Genomic DNA, 21,882 nt, shown 5'->3' with positions numbered 1-21,882 from the left:
AGCCCCTGTATCCACTTTGGGTTCAGGGTGGTTTAAGACATATTTGTCATATGTACAAGATACAAGTAGCCTACCATGTAAACTGTAGCAGTTTTATGAGTATAGTAACAAAAAAAATATTTAGCTTAAGTGACACTGCAATAAGTAGCCTAATATGTGCACAATCAAAAACATACATTATTCTTGCATGTCATGACATGTCTCCCATGTAAGGGGGATAAGTGATCCAAATCATACCCTAATGACGTAGGCTACTGTAAGTAGATAAGGAACGGACAGTAAAGTGTGTGACTGTATATCACACCACTCTGAATGTACTGAAACGGCCTACTTAATTCAATTAGGTGTTTGTGTTTCAGAGTGCTCTTTGTTAATGCTGTGAGTGGCAGATGAGAGTTTGCAGGGGAACCTCTCACGGTTAGTATTGTACATTGTGGGCCTAATGTTACTTACTGAACAGTGGGTGAGAGTTTGCCACAAAGAGCAAAAGTCCCCTACTGTTGCAATGCTGGTTTAGCGGACTACCAGGGTGCCATAGGAAAGGAAAGTCCAACAGAGGACACTGATGAGGGTGAAATGCGTGTTGCACAGTGAAATATGCTTGCGTATGGTTAGTAACCATTAGTCCACCCAGTTTGTATCCATTAATTTAAGATCACGCAGCTACCATGAGTTGCTGGGTGATATAGGCTACTGAATATTGTGAAACCAAGAGTAGATTTTGAAAATCCAACCGAAAAATCCCCCACTCCCTTCAGGCCTCCCTCCAAACTGGGAGAAAACAAGGGGCACTAGGCAGGTAGATTGACAGACAGGTAGGCCATCCGTCCATTATTTCAACCTAGTACGGTGAAATGATTGGACGGGCTTATTACAGTCCTGCGACTTCCATAGACTTTCTTTTCTTTATTTTATTCATTGATTGCTGTTGGGATGTAAAGAGAATTGCGAAAAAATATAAAAAGTGCTTCTGAAAGAAATCTCATACCCTACCTTAAGGGTCCTGACGTCTACTTTCAACGCAAAATAGCACATTTACAGTCAGTTGAGCATTTTGGGGATGTATGTGACGTCAGTGAGTGATGTACAAACTTGTGAATGATCAACATTGCCTACATTTCCTAAGGTTTAGGACATTTATTAACATTTGAAAAACTGTTAATATTAATTTGGGCTCTCATATTATAACTTGCAACTGAAGCTCAAGACAGAAATTCTCCAAGCCAAGTCACCACAAGGTCAGCATGTAATGTGGAGTATGCTGGCCTCTTCAAATGCAAATTAACACGAGGCCCTTTGTGAAGGACCTGCATCAGAGTCGGTATGCCACATGGATCTTTAAAGTTTTATTTTTCCAGCTAACCAATGGAGTTTAAATTTCCTTTCATTCAGCAGCTTGCCCCAGGCTGCTTATAATTCGATCCATCAGCGTGCAAGTAGCCTAAGTAAACCAACAGGGAGACTTTTGAGTATGCAACATAATAGTGACAGTATTGTCTTGCAAGCCTATCTGGCAGAATAAAAAGATATCGATGTTGAAGCGGGAGTCATGTGATGTGTATGGACAGTTCCCTGCCCATGTGTGCTAGTGCCTTACCTTGTTGTCTTTGTGCTCATTGGGTGTAAGACTATCATATGTTAATTAAATGTAAATTTACTGCAGTGCATGGCTACTAGCAAACTGTGGTGTGGAAATCCATGATATCACATTAAAGCATCTTGTACAGTTAAAATACTGCAATAAAACCGAGTTTTGTTTGTGGAACGAGTTATAAAACTGTGCAACAGTAAGCGCTTGTTAATAGTATAGCATAGTCGTATGGTGACTTGGAACCAGACGGTCCATTCCAAAATAGCACTCCACTATTTAGCTTTTTCACTGTAGTGTATGGGAGGGAATATATATGTGGGCGGTCACACACGGTGCTTTTGGCTCTGATTTGTTTCCTACTACTCTCAGCGCCATCTTGTTGCAACTCTTATACGTAGGTGGAAGAGTTTCTACGAAGGGGTATCCGATTACCCTTTTCTTCATTTAACCAGACTGGCATTCTAACCCTAATAAAGTGCAGAGACTTCAATAATCTCTTTTTTTTTCTAGTAAAATTGAGTACTCACAACGGGCAAGAAATGAGCATCGAAACGCTTTTAGAAGCAGCCAGGTTTTTGGAATTGCAAGCCCAGCAACAACAGAAAGCACGTGGTAAGTAAAGGTTGCAATAAATTATGGGAGTATCGTCAATAGAATTTTTTAATTGGGAACTGAAATATTTCTGGTAATTTATACCTCCTATTTATCGGTGGGTAAAATTGATTATAGCCTACTTGATTCTACGAGATGATCCTCTGCTTCATGGGCACGTATATTTGGCATCATTACTATTGAAAATGTGGGTATTTAGTAGTTAATAGTTAAAATTAAGTAACTAATAGTTAACATGTGATATTCCATTCAGAATGTGCACATTTATTGCCTTTGTTTGCGTTGGGGGTCGTGACTCTTCAGAGAGGAAGCTATTGCTACCTATATTCTGAAACATTCCATAGCTGAATGATATTCGTGTTATAATTTAGCGTACTAACTGTTACTGTAGCCTATTTGTGCGACTGTGCAGAGTTTTTAGTTGCGCGTTCGTTTCCAGAAAGTGAATCATTGGACTATGACAGGACAGCCTTGGGAATTACCGCAATCCCCCGCGCCGTATCATGTTTATTTGCAACATTGTTTCAACCTTGATCTCTCAACCAAAAACGAAACATTTAAACAACACTCCGCGTGTCCTTTAAAGCCTTTATGTGTGAGTGCATATCCTGCTTAAACATTACAAAACCAAAATACTTGCAGTATAGGGCGGTGGCGACGGGAGTGCCTTTACCCGTTTTACATAATGACCTGACATAGCCGGGGTATCATATGACGCTAGTTTTCAGGCTTCCCTCAGCTTCGGTGCCACTCGGAACTGAATTTGTAATAGCCCGCATAATAGGATTTGCAAAATTCTGCAGAGATCAGTCATGTGTATAATACTCGCCTATAATATATTGTAATGCATTCGTGGTGTTGATTACAGTCTACATTTGTAGGCTTTGATCGCTTGATAGTTTAAAATGTTGGTGTGTTGGTGACGTGTCAAAGCGAGCTACGCCCCATGTCTGCAACGGAGTGTAAAGGCCCCGCCCCTCTCCCCACGTGCATGCCAGGCACTCTGCTACACTAGAGAGAGGCCCCCTCCCAGCGCAGGTCACTGTGGAGAAAAGTAGGGCAATGTCTCTCCCCTGCTATGTGCTGCAGTTATATAATTCTGACTGCGCTTGTTGGTTTTACGTGTAGTGAAAGTGAACAGGACTTAATGGGATGTGTTATTACACTAAAATAGTATTGTTGCACCAGCGAGACTTCAATGCGATATACAGGAATTCTTTTTGAACAAGTGGTGAAAACATTGACCAAGTATATAGGGGAAGTCTGTAGATTTGTGTTTTTCCCCCCTTACAAAGCGCATCTTGTTGCACAAGCACATGGTGGTCTCCATCACTCTCTCCTCCTCAGTTACCAACCTCGGGGTCAAGTTTGATCCCTCCCTGGCTTTTAACACCCACATCAAACGTTTCTGCAAGACATCACTTAAAAACATCTCCAAACTCCGTCCAACCTTAACCTGTTCTGATTCTGATAATCTAGTCCATGCCTTTGTCTCCTCAAGACTGGATTACTGCAATGCACTGTTCATTGGGATCCCTGGCAAGAGCCTGCAAAAGCTCCAGTACATCCAGAACAGTGGTGCCACGATCCCAATGAGAGTGCAGAAATATACCTATATCACTCCTATCCTGGCATCTTTACACTGGCCCCCTGTCTCCTATAGGATTGAATTGAAAACCCTTCTCCTAACTTTCAAATGCACCCATGGTAATGCACCTTTAAGAACTCCTCACTCCACTAAACTCCTGCAGTTTTTGATCTGGGAACAGCCTGCTTCTTCTTATTCCCAGGACTGAGCTCGGCTCTATGAGAGACCCTGCTTCCTCTTATTCCCAGGACTGAGCTCAGCTCTATGGGAGACCGTGCCTTTTGCTCAGCTGCCCCCCACCTTTGGAATGTCCTTTTTAGACTGGTCTAAGAACCTACTTATAATGTATATAATATATACACATTTGTCTGTTTTCTTAATGACTGATTATTATGTATATATATATATATATATTTTACGATTAATATTATTTTTATCATTATGTGAAACTCAAAATAATGAATAAGTAAATTTTTCTTTTTCAAATATGTGTCTTTAAAAATCTAGGTGTGGCACTCACAATGCTACGCTTGACCCATTGAGAAACAAGAATACAAAATAAGCCACTGCTGTCATTATCTGAAATTTATTTACATTTCAGTTGGAGGCTTATAAACTGTAGGGATTTGCCACTGAGATTACTGGTAGCCTATAAAGACTGTCAGGCTCACTCAGATTATGGAGTTTTTTGTCATTTGTATCATCTTACTTATTTGTATAGGATAAGATCCTTGCTTTTGACAATGGGACTGGGAGTAAGTAAGCAAGGACTAATAGGTCCAGTCCTTGGGTTTGATGGTTCATGTTTGTTTGTAGGAAGAATGCAAAATGCACAACTACTCAAAGGCTTGTGAACCTTGAACCCGGACTGCTTTTAAGTCACTAGCGGTTGTGCCAGATGGTGGTGTGTATTTGTAAATTGCTCTTTACCTCTAGTTGTTTATGTACTGTCAACCAATCTTATCGGATTTCACTATATCACCCTTCATATTCAAGAGTCACTTTGAATCAAGCCTGGTAATTGGTCTCTTGCGCAATATGTAGTAATGTTTTTTTCAGACAGCCTTACAATGTAGTGTAACCTGCTTTGTGAGAAGAGTCATACACAATGTAGTGTAACTTGCTCTGTGAGACTCATATCATGTTGGGGGCAACAGAGCAATATTGATCACTGCTCGGGGAAACGGTGTTCAACCATTGTTATCTAGCTAATGTTAAGATAATTGGCTGGTGAAAGAAAAAGTGTGGCCATTACTAAGCCTACTACCTTGGATACATTGCTTAAATGTCACTTTCAATGGAAACAATTAACATAGCTAGCGAATACTGAATACTATTTGTTCACAACCTCTAGGTGGCAGCATTGCATAGTCTGTATGTGCCGTTGACAAGCTGAGCAATGCGCCAGACGGTCATTCCCTTGTTGTGCAACTTTCGCCTCCTACTTATAAATTGTAAGCTTGTTAGATTGCTTTGCTAGCTGAGTATTTGTTCATGATTTAATCTTCTGTGGGTTTATTTTATCATGGCTTGTGACTGTCAGTTTGCCCAAGTTTAGGTTTCACTTCGCGTTCTGAAAAGTAGGTTTCATTTTCGCGTTCTGGCTACATCCATGAACTCTTGAAAACCACTTTCAATTTGTTTGTTTTTTATAAAGATCTATTTTGTGCCACGAAAAACTAGAGGTTGATAGTAGGCTACCAAAATCAATCAAAACTCCAAACGTAGGCTACGTTATCCTAGTCCAGCTTTGCTTGCTCCAACTCTCGCCCCACCAACGTGCCTGTGTCGCGTTTACAAAGGAAAAATAATATATCCTAGCTAAAAAAGCAAACTGGTAGCTAGGCTAGTTTAGGGCTGTCAATTTAAGAAGCATTTTATCTTGTGCCTCTCGTCTGTTCCAGTGCTGCGTGTGTGTGGCAGCCACAGCACCAAAGAGGAGGACAGACAGGCGAAAATGCTCCTTAATTTAACAGCCCTAACTAGAGACCCACAGACAGTGTTTTAAGAGAGAAAACAGAGAATGAAATCCGCTTCTGTTCAGTAGCATTTTCGTGAGTCACTCAGTGTAACATTATGACGACGATTTATCGCTTTGGAGTATCGGGATTCGGGACAAAAAACAAATACTACGAATACTGAATTGAACTCCGAATATCAATGTACCTAATGAATAGTGGAATACTCTAATTACTTGGGCCAGCCCTAAAAAATTGAGGATGCAACGCATAATTGTGCATCATGATGCATCGTGATACCGAATCGTTTACAGGATAATCGTCCAAATCAAATTATGAGACCAGTGAAGATGCACAGCCCTACTGGATGAACATTGTTTGCACCATATCTTGAAAACTAATTTAATTTAATTTAGAAGTTTATTTCAGGGACAACATACAAATACATTAGTCTCCTTAGAGAGAAGATGCATTGTACTAGATTATTGCTTTTGCTATTTTCCATCTCCAGTCCCATATACATACGACAATACAATAAAAATGATGCAATAAAACCTGCATTCATACAATATGATGAAAACATGCATTAAACATAAAAACACTACATTACAGATTCCATGTCATACCCCTCCTTCCCCTCTCAACCCACGCATACACACACACACACACAGACACAGACACACAAATAACATTATTACGTTCATATCTGGTACATGAATTCCACTCATGGTTCCCTGGACCTGATAAGAATTTGGAGCACATGTTAACGGGGAGGATCCACAAATTATTTTTCTCTTTCGTGTATATTTCCGACCAGCCACCAGTGGCCATCAACAACTACCTCTCTGCATTGCATGATTTCACGTTGAGCTCGCCTTGCACACATTTTTAGAAAAGTTGTTTATTGACTGTAGTATCGTCCTCAAAGCGTACACTCTAAAATGCTTTCAGCTGATTTCACACCCATACGGTCCAGCTTTGTTCCAGGTTTAAAACTCTTTCTACAGGCCTAAGGATTTTCTGAAGTATCAGTGAAGTGAATATAGGCGAAATTTACTTCCTGAGCCAAAGAAAAAACAAAAGTGGGTGGTCACTGTTGAGAACTAGACTGCACTCCGGCGAGGTTCCATCTTGCGCCTTAGACAAATTCAAGAATTCAGGTGCAAGTTGGTCTTCTCCCGAGTACAGGTGCAAGTTGGCCTTCTCCCGAGTACAGGTGCAAGTTGGCCTTCTCCCGAGTACAGTATAGTTTTCTTAGTCATGGCAACACTGGAGCGCACATCATGATGTCATCAAATCATGTGCCAGAAATCAGTCCAAATGTAGTAGTGGGGAAAGACTTGCACACCTCCAAATATGGCAAAGAAAAATCTTGGCGAGAGACTTGGGAATAAGTTGATGAAAGATTTAATGAATATTTTTTAGCACCTGAGCATTCATTAAATCTTTCATCAACTTATTCCTAAGTCTCTCGCCAAGATTTTTCTTTGCCATATTTGGAGGTGTGCGAGTCTTTCCCCACTACTACATTTCTATCGTTTGATCACCGCACCCTTCACCAACAACTTTAAGAAGGACAATACTAGGTGCAACAGTCCTCCCTCTACCTTCCAGAAATCAGTCCCCCAGTTTTCGTAAACAATGTGCTAGCAGATTGTCTAAGTTTTCTCTGGAAAAGTCAGCTAAAACATGTTTTTTCTTAACAGTTACCTTATGCGAGGTTGGATATATAAATACAAGAAACAGGTGGCTTTGAACAGATTTTATTTTTGAGAGATTTGCATCATTTGTTGGATTTGATTGGGTATTCTGTAAAGATCCCTATTGTTACAATGGCATGACTGGTCTACTGTCACACATGGCTCCACCTCTTATTGATGTAAAAGACTGTTCCTTGCATCTTGATCGTTCTAACATCACTGCTGCCATAGCAACTAGCCACCCCCTTCCCCCAGAACCTAACCATTGAGCAGTTGCAGGAGGCAATGCAAGGACACCCACCCCCTCCTCTCCCTGCTAATACATGCACGTAGTATTGAACCACCACCCTTTGTCTCTGACTTGTCCAGGCTGTAATGGTTTATGCCTTTTTACAGGTAGCCATCGTTTCAAATGCTCTTGGAGGCTTGTTCTCATCGTCAAAGCTCTTTAATACGAAGAATGGCTGCTCCATGTTCCTCTGGTCTTTACACATTGTTTGATGTGCAGCCTAGTTTTTAGTGATGAGCGAGGTCTGTACTTACTATATTTAGGTTATGTGTCTCTGTGCTTTGGACTCGGGCTACAGTGTACCATCACAACATTTGGTTTGCTCACAGGTTGGTTATCAGATTGAAATGATTCTCATCAGCGTTAGAAGCCCCTAAATGATCTGGTGCAAAAGGACAGACTTTGAATTTAGAGGCACCGATACCTTTGCTATACAGCTGTGGTTTGGCCCTTTGCTTTAGTACACAGCGGTGATTGGGCCCCTCGTAAGGAGTTAGTATGTGGACTTACTGGAAGAGAAATTGCAACACCTAGTGCACTTTTTTCAACATAATTATGACAGTGTACTATGACTGGGATTAGGTGTACCAGCAACCAATAACCTGCTTTTCCTTTAGCACGCAAAGACCTTGATTACACCAGTCCATGGACTCTTATCCGATATTCCACAATAACTCAACTCTCTGTGTAGGCCCAGCTCAGACTTCACATGCGCTCCAGTGTGCTGATATGTTGGTGTGACTCTAAAAAGTTAATGAACAGCCTTGAATTTGTTTGTGTTGTTTATCTAGGACCTCTTAGTGAATGATGTTGTAATACTTCTGACTGGTGGCAGGCAACTGCTTTATATATAACATGGGCTTAAATCCAGAAGGTAGGATAAGGTCTCTGCACATAGGCCTGGCTTATCCATGTCAGTGTTGGAATAGCCCTATAGAGGGAGTAAGGAGAGGAGGGGCTCAACTGGCATCACATTTCCAATCTGACTTTACAACGGTAACATAACCCATGAACACGCACACCGGGCGCCTGATCTCAGCGCACTCTGGCCCCTCCCTCTCTGCTCTTCAGTTGTAGTAGATTGATTAGAAGTGACCCATCAAATACCGTCTGGTTGTCTCCATGTCTCACAATAGTGTCTGGTATCTGTTGCAGCCTTGGCTCTCCACAGTGTCTGTTGTTAGAGAATGATGTCAGGTCAGGTCAGGGGTCATACGCTAGGTTATTCTTCTTCCAGAAGTGGGAGGTCAGGTCAGATGCCACAGGTTTCTGCTGCCAAAGTGATGGAGATGCCTTATTCGTTGTCATTCCGTATGTTTGGGCTGTCACAGACTGTTCTTTCTTTCTACATTTCTGGTCTGTGAATTGTTTTGGTCCCCTATTCCCTTTTACGCATGGTGATGTTCACAAAGGAATTTGTACAAATTGACAATATGAGTTCCCAGTTGCCATCATTGCTGAATTGCTCTGTATGCTATTCTACAGAGGAGAATGAGTTGAGGGAGAAACTGCGCCTCGAGCAACTGGCCAATCACAGGCGCGCCGACGTCACCTATACCTCGCCGATCCGGATGAACCATGTGACCAGAGTGGAAGAGCCGCGCTCGGAGCGTCGTCCGGCGCCCGCACCCCCGCTGCCTCCCCCCCCGATGCCCATAACCGTCATCCCCGTGGTGAACTCCAACCACACGGGCCTGCCTCCGCCCCCTGCCGCGGGAGCGTCCCCGCCAGCCACGCCCCACCTCGCCACCCCCAGGAGGGACCCCCACTCCCCGCAGGACCAGTGTGCCCCCCTGCCCCTCTCTCCTCGGGCGAAGACCGACCACCTACTTTCACCACTGCCCGGCAGCCACAAGCAGCAGCTGCATCATCACCCGCAGCTGGTCTCTCAGGCGGGCAGCCCTAAACTGCAGCAGCCCCCCCACCTGGTGCAGCCATACCCAGGCTCCATCGTTGTGGCCCCTCAGCATGTCTTACTCCCCCAGCCCGGGCCCCCGGCCCCTCAGGCTCCTATGCAGACCAGCCCGGTCAGCCGGGGCAGCCCCCCCGACGATGCCCGCAACCTGGACAGGAAACGACCTGGAGGGTAAGTCTCATGTTTGCGGTAGTGGTTGTGGAGGATGGGTTGGTTGACTTTTTCACTGGATAGATGGTATTCACTCTGATGGTTTTTCATTATTTAGACACTATCAAATCTGGTCTTATGCTTAGTTTGTAGCACTGATCGTGAACCTGTGTTGGGTAGTAAGGCACAGCAGGTAAAATAACATGAAGAAACTCTTGCCATGATTGAGTTACGCGGTAATGGCTAGGTCCTGCTTGGACAATTACACAGTGAACCGTTTAGCTGTGTGTGCCTTGGTGAAGTAACAGAGATGATGGAGTACTTTGATTCTTGTTTTGTGAGTCTAGCTCTCATGCCCATCTGGACACCAACTCTTTAATGTGCTCCGATCTGTGCTTTTTCAGGGCAGGCACAAGAGAAGTACATAACAAGCTTGAGAAAAACAGGTGGGTGCATCTCTCTCCCATGGTCACCTTTTCAAACAAGGACGTTTGAGCTTTTTGCACCGTGCAGATAGGGTTATGCTGAGATCAGGTGTACACATTTTTCCACTATTATACAAACGGGCTGCTTGCTCTGTCCGTATAGCAAATTATTCTTTCACTTGCAATTAATCTGGTCTTCAGATATTTCCATATGGATGACTTGGTACTTTTATTGGCATATGATTTGATTTGGAATTTAAAAGCATAACATCAGAGAAGTACTGTGCTCTGAGAGCACAAGCCTCTGCCCATGAATGCATTTTGTTGGTGTAATCAAGTTGAAATTGTTAAACTCACTCCTCAGTTTAAACATTGCCGACTGAAGCACCATTGAATAGTAGCTTTTTGGTGGCGTAACTGGTAGTGGTGTTTATGACAGGTGGTCATGTGTGAACTTAAATCAGAGGACCTGGGTATGATGCCAGTGTGGGCAAGTTATAGGAGGAAGTGATGCAGATGAATGATACACTGACACCTGTCAGCATGTGCAGTTGTTGAACGTGTGAGTGGATGAAATAATCAGACAGTGATTGATAGATAAGAAAGCAGCAAGGTCTGTCTCTCCCGCTGTCTTTCTCCCTGGGATATCAGAGTGCATTTAGTATGCGTAGGGTACAATAAAACATCAATAATAGATAGATCTTGACACATTTATTAAACTATAAAAAACACAGCACTATCACTGTAACATGTATGAAAGAACATGAAACATGATTAAATACAAAATGGAATAATATTCAACATCTAGTTATGAAAATGATTTTGAATTGAAAGTGCATTGTTTGACACCACACTATCTACCCAACTCCTAATACCAAGTTTTCCATGAATCCAATTTCTCCAAAATCACAAAGCAGTTGCAGACTTGTAATACTGGAGATGTTTGTTCAAATCCTGGTGATTTTTTTTATTTTTAGAAACTGTTCCTTTAGACATTGCAAATACATTATGCCTATATTTAAACAATGTAATATTCAAGATTCAAGATCCATTTTATTGGCCATGTATATGGTTCACACATACTACAGTTGGGAGTAGTTAGAAATTATCCATCCCATGGCATTTCACCATGGCGGTATTTGACATGGGTGTTATTTCATTTTAGTGATGCACCACCGCCAGGTGGCGTCTTTGAGCAGATTTAGCAGGCTGGGCTCACAGAGTATTTCTCCTATAGTCTACGAGTGAAGATAAGCCTGATCATTGCATCATTAAATTTCATATTCTTTAATTTAAATGCTCTGTTGTAAAGCACTTTGATCTGAATTTATCTGTATGAAAGGTGCTATACAAATAACGTTGTATTGTTATTATTACCTTGTTCTCAAACACATTTTTCTCCATCTGGATGTAATTTAATTATTACGAACATATCTATCAGTAAGAATCTATCTCAGTAACTGACGTCAGGTCAAGACGTGGTGTCTGTTAAGTCAAATGCGCAAAATAACAGTATTGCTAACAATAGCTAACTTGCCTAGAACTACAAAGATTGGGCGAAAGTGAGGGTTTTGCGTTTTGTTTCTGGAACGCATTCAACTGGGATGTGACGCTGTCTCGGGCACCAAATCCCAAGCTCCGATTTCGCTCCGATTTCGCTAAAATAGAATTTATTAAAATGTAGACTATTACATTGTGATGCTTTTATTTTCCTACTGTTTCAAAAGCAAGACATTTAGAGTGCTATTTCAGATAGCTAGCCTAGTGGAGTAGGAGAGAATGTGTGTCGTTTTCTAATAGGCTTTTCGCGACCGAGGGCCGAATGATATGATATTCATTGAACAATCAAATCATCGCTAACCCTTTCCTCCCTGTCTTTCTGTGGCATTTGCTACCAGCAAACACAGAAAATACAGGTCCTCAATTTATTTATATTAGGGTAGCCTATCCAACTGGACCACTCCAATGAATGTTGAATGTACTTTTATTCTTTAAGTTTTACAGAATACAGTGTCCACACATGCATGCGCCATCTGACAAGAAATAGGCTTACTGAAATAGCTTAACACGCAGTGATCAACAATGGGCCCTGGTGAGAATGATGTCACACACAAAATACAATAAGTTTGTAAGCAACTTTGGGGGCCTATATATAGGGCCTATATTTTTCTGATAGGATTGATTTTTGACTTAAGACATTATATTATGTAATAATTATATAATTATTTCGATAAGCAAAATATGCATCAAAACAAATAAATTACTTATTTTGGAATTACATTTTTGCCGGTATGCCGCAGGTGTTGGGCTGAATTCACTAGTTTGATTGATAGATGGATGGATTTAACGTCTTAAGTATTGTGCAAGTATTGTGTAGGCTTATGTGTAAGAGATGAATGGTTGTAACCATGACCTCAGCCAGGTAGATTATCAGCATTTATCACCAAGCTCAATTTATGCTCGTATGAGGACTTTCCTCTACGTGTTGCCATTCATTTAAACCACCATCTCATCTAGGCTACTTCATGTTGCTGCATTTTTACCTTTATGCTTTCATGTTTTTAGAGCGCAATCAACATTTTCCATGATTCCAACATAAGTCCATCCATTCATCCAACTTTGTGCTGAGCGCAGCGTGCTCTCCAATGAGCACAGCGGTCCATGTAGCCTACTGTAACCAACAAATACATTTCCATCTATGTTTACATTACATGGCTGGAGCATTCCCCTTTTATGCTTAAATTATACCAATAAGTTCACAAGCAGGACTGGCTTTATCCAAAGCGACTGTAGTACCACTTTACTCACAACTACTAATAGCACAAGTGCACAGGAGGTAGGCCAACTTTTCAGAACGCCTTTAGAGAGCATGGCACGTTCCTGGCAGTACTGTCCGCCATCCAGAGGACTGAAGTTGGTCCTGACTAAATGATTAAAATCAACTACGCAGACGTGTCACTGTTGGTTCCTTTGGTTCAACACAAGGATGGATTGTTATGCAGCCATTATGTATACCTGAAGCACGATCGTGTTCGAGTTGGCTGTGACACACTAAATAGAAGGGAATATTGGGGGATAGAGGGATGATATTAGCCTATTCGTTCAGTGAACGTTGTGTCCAGAGAAGGGCACACAGTTGAACCGGGTGCATCGACGCAAACTATTATTATAAAATATTATAAATGATACAAATGTAGTATTCCAATCCTATAATGTTATACATCTGTAGATTTTAAGGCAATCACAAATCATTTTAAATGAACATGTATTTCGCACGAATAGTCTGTAGCCTGCTTAAGACTGCTTTTCCGTGTTCGTAGATTCTGTTCTTAGTTCCCACATGTGAGAACATTGGTGAATGCAAGAATCTTCTTGGAAACGGTGCAAGTGGAGTTTAAGAAGAAATGCTTCCTAAGAAATTCTTAACTTTGTTCGTGAATGAGGCCCATTGTTTGCAAAAACGGCAAATAAATAAAGTTGATATTTATGTATCTAAAGCTAAATTGACTCCTCATTCTAACGAAGAGCCAATGTTCTAAAAAAAAGAATAAAAAGAATGTCACAGTCAAGATTGGAACCCATGCCGGAGCAGCCAACTACAGTATTGGAAGTCCTGTGCTCTACCTCTGCACCATCTGGTAGTGCAGCAAAGCTAGCAGAAGACCTGAACATGAAGTTAAAGGGGTGTGCTCTTTTGGACATTTAGCCCTATTTGTGGTCCGTCTACCATGAACCTGAAACAGAGACCATAATTTTACTGATCGTCCTAGTATTGAGCTAGCTGCAGATTTTCTGCAGGCTCTCACTGGGCTACAATGGAAGTCAATGGGCGATTTACTTCCTGAAACAATGAGCGATTTACTTCCTGAAACATTTTGATCAGCGCCATCTTGCCGAATCGACCCCTTTTGACATGCGCAGTTGTGCTTTTCTCAGACCCCGCTGCATTCACGAACAGTTTGCACGTTCCTGTGGATTTCCAATGCGCATTCACAGCTCTCCCCCGCTCTGTTAGTGTGTCTGAATGAGCATTAAGAACTAGCTTGCATAAAATACTGATTCTGTCAAATATATCATTTCGAAAAATTATTTCTTTATCCAGGCATCTTAGTTTTAAGTTTCATTATAGCGGAGCAGGTTATATTTGCTCGTATGTGGTATTTCTTCTGTTCACAATTTTGCGATCGTACAGCCAGGCTACAGAGCTCCAGAACCCCCTATGCCAAGCCGAGCTGCATCACATTGGGGCTGGCCCAGAGAGCTCCTGTTGCGGGTACAAGCACAGGGCTAATAGCTCAGTTTGTGGTGCTATTTTCCATTCGCTGAGTACGGTTATGATAATAATAATTATATTAAGAAGAAGAAGAATCAGAATGAATATGTTATAGATATGGATTTGTGTTAGGATTCATCAAGGGCGAATGGAAAATAGCACCACAAACTCCCCTATTAGCCGCGTTCCTGCACTCCGGCCGCTCCTCTGCTATGGCTACGGTTTCTGGAGCTCTGTAGCCTGGCTGTACGATCGCGTTGTGATATTCTGTTGTGAACAGAATAAATACCACACACGAGCAAATATAACCTGCTCCGCTATAATGAAACTGTTAACTAAGATGCCTGGATAAAGAAATAATTTTTCGAAATGATATATTTGACAGAATCGTGATTTGATGGCAGGTACTTAACAATGCTAACGCAGGGGCACGCAATACAGCGGGGAGAGCGGTGAACGCGCATTAAACATCACATGAATGTGTAAACTTTGTGGACGCGGCCGGGTCAACAAATCACGTGGTTAAAAAGCACAACTGCGCATGCCTGTGAAACAAAAAAGCACAACTGCGCATGTGAAAAGGGGTCGATGGACCCTTCAAAAAGCTTCACTCAAGAACAAGGCGTCAACGTAGTCACCGCATCCAGTTCTATTAATACATCGATGGTGTAATCTTAACATTTACATATGCTCCATAGACTTCCATTGTAGCCCATTGAGAGCACTTACATACCCCTTTAAGCTGAATGGGCAGCCAAGTTTTGTTTTAATTCATGGATTGGCCCAGTGATTCGGATCCGCTTCTAAATTGAATGGGTTACGCCAATGCCTTTTTTTTTTCTTACTGTCAGGTTATGTTCAAGATAAGTGCCTTACCCCTGCCAGCTTTGTCACAAACCATTGGTCAAAACACATATGTCTGATGTTAAAATATCACTAATAAAACAATCACAAAATGAACACAATTGTCAGATTCTTCTTATATTTTTTTCTTCCTTTCGCTAATGTTGTTTATCTGTGACTTCTGTCCCTCTCAGACGAGCGCATTTGAAAGAGTGCTTTGACACGCTGAAGAAGAATATCCCCAATGTGGATGAGAAGAAGACCTCCAACTTAAGTGTACTGAGGAGTGCGCTGAGATATATTCAGGTAAGCTACAACTGCCCCCTTAAATGGCCAAGTCAGTGGTTAACTCTCAGCTATTCAGTATTCATGTGTTTCTACTAGGGGTGCACTGATGGATCAGCAGGGGACCGGAATTTGGCCGATTTTCAGCTGATCGGCCAGATCAGTGACCGGCCGATCCGTCTCATATCCGATTCAGTATTGGAAATTTTTGTATTATTATTTTTTTAGACTATATGAACGTTACATTTCTAACCTGCAACAAGATGTCTAAGAAACATTTTTGCTAATTAACTGCAGAAACCGTCTCCCTCGCAGTGCTCGTCTCACTCACACACATACATACACACAAGGAGACTGAATGGAGAAAATGACATGCTCAAAAGCTTGGTTGCCTACTAAGACTGTTGTTTGATGTAGTTTAGAGTAGGTAACGCTAGGTAACCTGCCTGATTCGGAACATTACCTCGCAAATTCATGCAGTTTCACTTTCATTATTGTGTCTTAAGCGGCTTTTCAAAACAAGTTACCTGCTTCCTTCATGTTTTTATTGGGTGAAACAAATGCACATGTAATATTGAGGGGGACCTACAGTATCCCGTGTCTGAATTGTCAGTGGACAGTGGTAGGGTCAGGAAGGGGCAGCTGACAACTGTGTTGCAGTTTTGGAGAAAATGTAAGTTATTTAATGGTGTTTTATTATGAAGATGCAAATGAATTTCCCATTAAAGTAAAAATACATGTATGTGTAGGCTGTCAATTATAGTTCATAGAAAGAATCGTTCCAAATCGGAATCTTAAAAAAATAAATAAATAAATGAAAATCAGAATCGGACAAAAAAAAGTGCAATCGGTGCATCCCTAGTTTCTACCATATAAAGCAGCTAGTCCTGTCAGCACATGCATGTGAGTGTTAGTTGATGATCAGGTCTACAGCTGAATTGTTGTGATAATGCAGTTTAAAAAAAGAATGGATTTGCTTTTTATGAGGTGGTGCTCTCGGGTCCTAGCCTGGCGCCTTGGTGGTGCTCTCGGGTCCTAGCCTGGAGCCTTGGTGGTGCTCTCGGGTCCTAGCCTGGCGCCTTGGTGGTGCTCTCGGGTCTTAGCCTGGTGCCTTGGTGGTGCTTTCGGGTCCTAGCCTGGGGCCTTGGTGGTGCTCTCGGGTCCTAGCCTGGTGCCTTGGTGGTGCTCTCGGGTCCTAGCCTGGCGCCTTGGTGGTGCTCTCGGGTCCTAGCCTGGCGCCTTGGTGGTGCTCTCGGGTCCTAGCCTGGCTGGAGTAGCTGAAGGGAGGATCTGTTAAATTGGTAAATAGGTTTGTTAAACTCCAGGGAAATCAGTGGACCGAAGATAAAAGAAACGCTTACCAGTTGATCCATTTCCTAGAGACCGAATGCAATTACATTGCATGTAATGGTTGAATTATGACAAATTGAATGATTCATAACTACGACGTGGATAGGCACTGTGAGTTTTGACAACTGTACAAAGGTCTATCACTGACCTCATTTAACTCCACTGTGTGGTAATGGAGGTCCTGTTGTCATATCTGAGTTATATGTTCACTCACACAGGGAGTAGTGTCCTGAATGTAACCTCCAGCGCTAATGAGGATTTTGATGATGTTGTTGGCAGAGGTGGTTAACCTGCTATCAGCATGGAAGCAGGGGAATCTAGGGCAGTGGTGTGGCAGCACAACTCATGTCACACAACCTCCGCCCCTCCCTACTCTGAGATTAGGCAACATGGAGTTAGGCTACCTCCACACTAATATGTTTTCGTTTTAAAATGCATAACTTTTGCTACGTTCTATAAGCCTAGCATCCACACTAATGCAGACTGACCGCATTTTAGTTTGAAATCTCCGGGCTTGTGTTTGAGTCTGGACAGGCAGAAAGGTGGACTTTAGAAAACCGTGACGCAGACCCACCCACCACATTCACTTCCTGATTAGAAGTCACAACGAGGCCTTCCCTGATTCGTCACGCCCCTATCACGTGACCCTTTTCCGGGAGAAAACAAACATCAGCCTTGATTTCCAGTGGTTAATTTAACATGGATAATGAATTACAGGCATTGCTGACCTTGTCTACGTTAGCAGCTGTTGTGCAATTACATTCTTCATTTTATATTGCTACTACTGTACATGCACATTAGGCAAGCTATTAATCAAGCGATTTGCGACAATTCCCATTGCTGTTCTTCCTCCATAGTATTTTCTGCACCTAACCAGAAAATGGGGTGTATTTAAAGCACATATACTGGGAAACAAACAGACAACCACCGCCATTTTCCACTCTACTGTAGACTGACACGATCCTCTGTTTGGGGATGCAAACTATTTTTAGTTGAGAGTACAAAAAGTGTTTTTTCTTTTTATATATTTGCCTGTTTTGTAAAATGTGGAAATATCCTTTTATAATTTAACTACTGTTAAGTCTGGACACTGAAACAAAACATTTGAATTGTGAAGCTGTGAACATTCCGTAATCATTTTAGCCTGTACAGCTCCCCTCAGTGATACATTGAGACTCATCTATTTTTCATAGTCCGATTTGAATAGTATTTTGTGATGGTTGAGCTGAGAGCATACACTCTACCAAGAGTTGTAGCACAGAGCGGTGCTTGTAGTGAGTCCTTCTGTGTCATGTGGTGTTTTTGCTTCTTGTTATTGATTGTGCTCGTGTTGTGGCGGGGGGGGGGCAGGAGAGCGGGTGGTTAGACAGAAGAGCGCAGGGGGGCGGGGGGGTGAAAGCACAGTGTGTGCTCCCTGTCGTCCTGGAACGGGCGCTGTAAGCACATGCATCCCGGTCTACACACCCCTCTCCCTCCACTTCGGAGGGGCGGAGTCAGTCCGGGGTGACCAATCCGAGCAGGGGAGGGTTGAATAAGAAGATTTAGGGAGAGGATTACTTTTCGTTTGATCCATCTCTCCCCGTCTCGGATGTCCATCAGCGAGTGATGCTGCCATGCCCCTCCATCCACACGTTGAGCAGGGCCAGGTCTTTCTGCCAAGCCCTGCTCCTATCAGCACGTCTGCCTCTGTTTGAAGAGTCACTGGGTTTAGTCACCAGCCTCTCCCAGCAGTTCCACTTCCCTCTTTTAATCTTCCTCCTTCCGAAGAAGCGACTGAGTCAGACAGCGATGTACTGAAAGAAGGAAATTTAAATCATTAGGCTGGGAGACGTTTGTGTCTATCTCTAGACTATAGTGGTGTCTAAACGCTCATAATTGGGATGTGAACTCTTCAGGTTGAGCATGTGTGCAGATGTGCTTCCACTGGCTCGGTTATATCTATTCAGGAACAGCCTTGTCTTTTTTTCTACTGCAATGGCTGTTTTTATGCTGGCCCTTCACAAGTAATCAGGGTGACATTGAAAATGAGGAATATGGGCGACATTGAAAAGGAGAGCTTGCTCTCAATTGAGTAAATAAAGGTTTCAATCCAATTGAAAGTCTTTCTCCTTTCCACGCTGCTGTGTCTGGAGTTGTTAAGTAAATACTGGAGCGCCGGGCTCCTCCCTGCTCCTCCCCCTCCTCCTCGCTCGCTCCCTCCCTCCATCCTGCCTCTTTGTGAAGTCCCAGGGCCACATGAGCACTGAGCACATGGCTAGCCTGAGACGTGTGACGTCACCCCCCCCCCCTTCCCACCTGCTCCTGGAACAGCTACGACTCGGCCACAGCTCACAGTCCGGAAGGCTTAGCCGCCAACTGGAGGGAGGGAACACGCCATCGTAAACACAACGCTCAGCTCTCTCCATTTGAACTTGAATCTGGCAGAACCTGTTTTATTTTCCCCCCTTGCTTGTTAGAAATGTGGTCCTCTGTGTTGCAGTGTTGGTGATCTCTGCTCTGGATAATGCCGCTACATGTTGGCCGTCCCACAGAATAATGAGTGTAATGTTTTTGGTATGCGCAATGTCTGATGCAAATACAGGCAGGCCTTTCCTAAACCCCCACACCACCCACACCCCCCACCCCCATTTGAGCAGATTAATTTTAGTGATTGCTTTGACCTTCTCACATTCATTCAGGCAAGGGGAAAACAGCTCTTCCCTCCATTGTTGGCCGCACTGAAGTGGGTCACATCCGATTGGTCAGCGATGAGCGAGGGCACGGAGATTGTAACATTTCTGCTGCTTTATTTGGGACAGGTTTTGTATTTGAATTGAGGGTTTTGGTGTGTCACATCATCAGAGAAGTACGCATGTACTGTCTCAATGGGTTTTGTAAATCTTATTCCATCTGTAAGTGTTTAAAGGAGTAGTAAAGGGAAAATGCATGTTTAGCCCTGTTTTAAGGTTACTTATGACATATACAATGGTTCAGATCAAAACGTTGAAAAAACTAGCACTTGAGAAAGTCTGATAATTGCTCTACCACCGTTCTGGTCATATAATGGATGTGGGTGGGCACCTTGAAAAATCATTCAAAAAACATGTTAAACTCTCAATTTCAAAGTCAAGAAACTCACCGAGGTGTTAGTTGGCTTTCTGACATATAATTCGCCATAAAGTAAGATTCTAGTTCATCTGGAAAGGCTTTTTTAAATATTTAGCATAGAACTATTTAGTTGCAGCACATACGTGTGTAAACTTCCGCAAACTAGGTAGCCTAGCATCATAAACAATAACAATAGCTACCGTAAGTAGTTCCGCTTCCTGAATCCCCTCTGCGGATTGATCTACACATCTATAACGGTCTCTTCAATACAAGTCAATGGATTTTATAAAATGATCAATAAAACCCTACAGGATTCATACTTTGCGGCGAATTTGATGTCAGAACACCAACAGACACCAATTACCCCCTCGGTGAGCTTCTTGTCTTTGAAATCCACCCACATCCATTGTATGACCTAAACGGTGGTAGGTGGCTAAACATGCATTTTCCCTTTACTACTCCTTTAACAGCAGACAGAATTAGCGGTGACTGATGATTTCCATTTACTGTAGGCCAATGGCATCCAAGTAGCATCCTGAGAAAGTGCCAAATGAGGGCATCTTGGAACATACAGTCTTTTAAGGTAATGAAAGTCAGCCTTATCAGTACACATGGGCCTCAGGTATCACCTTCAGACATGCTCATATTTCGTTAGATAAATTATTTTTGAAAGCTGAACACATGGGACATCAGATGATTACTTTTTTTTCTTCGAACGACATGAACATGAGAGACTGTTTATTTGCTTTCTTGTTAACAGAAATGACTGTCCTCCTTCACCAAAGCAGTTACCACAAGCTTGAAAATTGTTCCATCTGGCCTGTGCCTATATCACGTACTCTCTGTCACAGCTTTTTGATGAGATGTTTTCAGGTGAGCACAAAATGTCAGTTTCCCAGATGGCAATTGCTGCTCCATAGACAACAGTAAAGGTGAGAGAATAAAAGGCACAGTTGCTGTCTGAATTATGTTTAAAGTTCAAGGCACGCTTGTTGTAGCAAAGGACACTGATAATCAAATAGAAAAATATTTGATAAGGTGGCTTTTGTTAGCACATGTTCCTTGTGACCAAGGTCTGGAACATAATGACCGTACAAGTGTCCTAATTTTTGAGTTTATCCCATTTTTATTAGTTAGCCCACATCCAACACACACACACACACACACACACACACACAGAAGACTCAGAGAAATAGGTCTTTCCTTTAAAAGCTGTCTATTGTTCAAGCCGGGAGCCATGTAGCGTTTCTATTACAGCCCGGCGGGCACATGGAGAAGACGAGGGTTTATGGTTACCAGGCAGCAAAAACGGACCTGTCACAAGATCTCTGTCCTCTCGGCTAATTGGCTCCGCAGAGTAGCATGTTTGCAACGTGGCTGCCGCTAACGCTACTAGCCTAGCGCAGTCTGTCTCTGCTAACACTACTTGCCTAGCACAGTCTGTCTCTGCTACAGTACTAGCCTAGCGCAGTCTGTCTCTGCTAGCTTTACTAGCCTAGCGCAGTCTGTCTCTGCTAACTCTACTAGTCTGTCTCTGCTAACTCTACTAGCCTAGCGCAGGCTGTCTCGGTTCTGCAAAAATAGAGTCAGGGAGCCTGCTCTCCTCTCCCTCCTCCTCCCCCACATCCACATGCAGCCTGTTCTCCCTCCTCCCCCACTTCCCCTCCCTCCTATCTTGGTTCTCTCTCTCTCTCTCTCTCTCTCGCTCTCTCTCTCTCTCTCTCTCTGGAGCCATGTGCTCAGCACTCGCATTGCATGTGCCTTGTTTACCTTCCTCACACCATACAGACGGTGCAAGCCCTATTCAGTGACCTGC

General features: G+C 42.8%; 1 protein-coding gene across 1 annotated transcript in view; it reads left to right on the top strand.

Moving 5' to 3' along the window:
• The first annotated feature begins 2,000 nt into the window (after positions 1-2,000).
• mnta (MAX network transcriptional repressor a) overlaps positions 2,001-21,882 on the top strand; it is a 28,412-nt gene continuing 8,530 nt past the window's right edge. Inside the window, exons 1-4 of the mRNA XM_084443555.1 lie at positions 2,001-2,203; positions 9,224-9,824; positions 10,208-10,249; positions 15,539-15,650. Of these exons, the coding sequence (XP_084299681.1) occupies positions 2,131-2,203; positions 9,224-9,824; positions 10,208-10,249; positions 15,539-15,650 (828 nt within the window). The 5' untranslated portion in view covers positions 2,001-2,130. The remainder of the gene's footprint in view (positions 2,204-9,223; positions 9,825-10,207; positions 10,250-15,538; positions 15,651-21,882) is intronic.

Source organism: Borostomias antarcticus, assembly GCF_949987555.1.
Source record: "Borostomias antarcticus genome assembly, chromosome: 1".
NCBI lineage: Eukaryota > Metazoa > Chordata > Actinopteri > Stomiiformes > Stomiidae > Borostomias > Borostomias antarcticus.
This window is presented reverse-complemented; position numbering and strand designations above follow the sequence as displayed.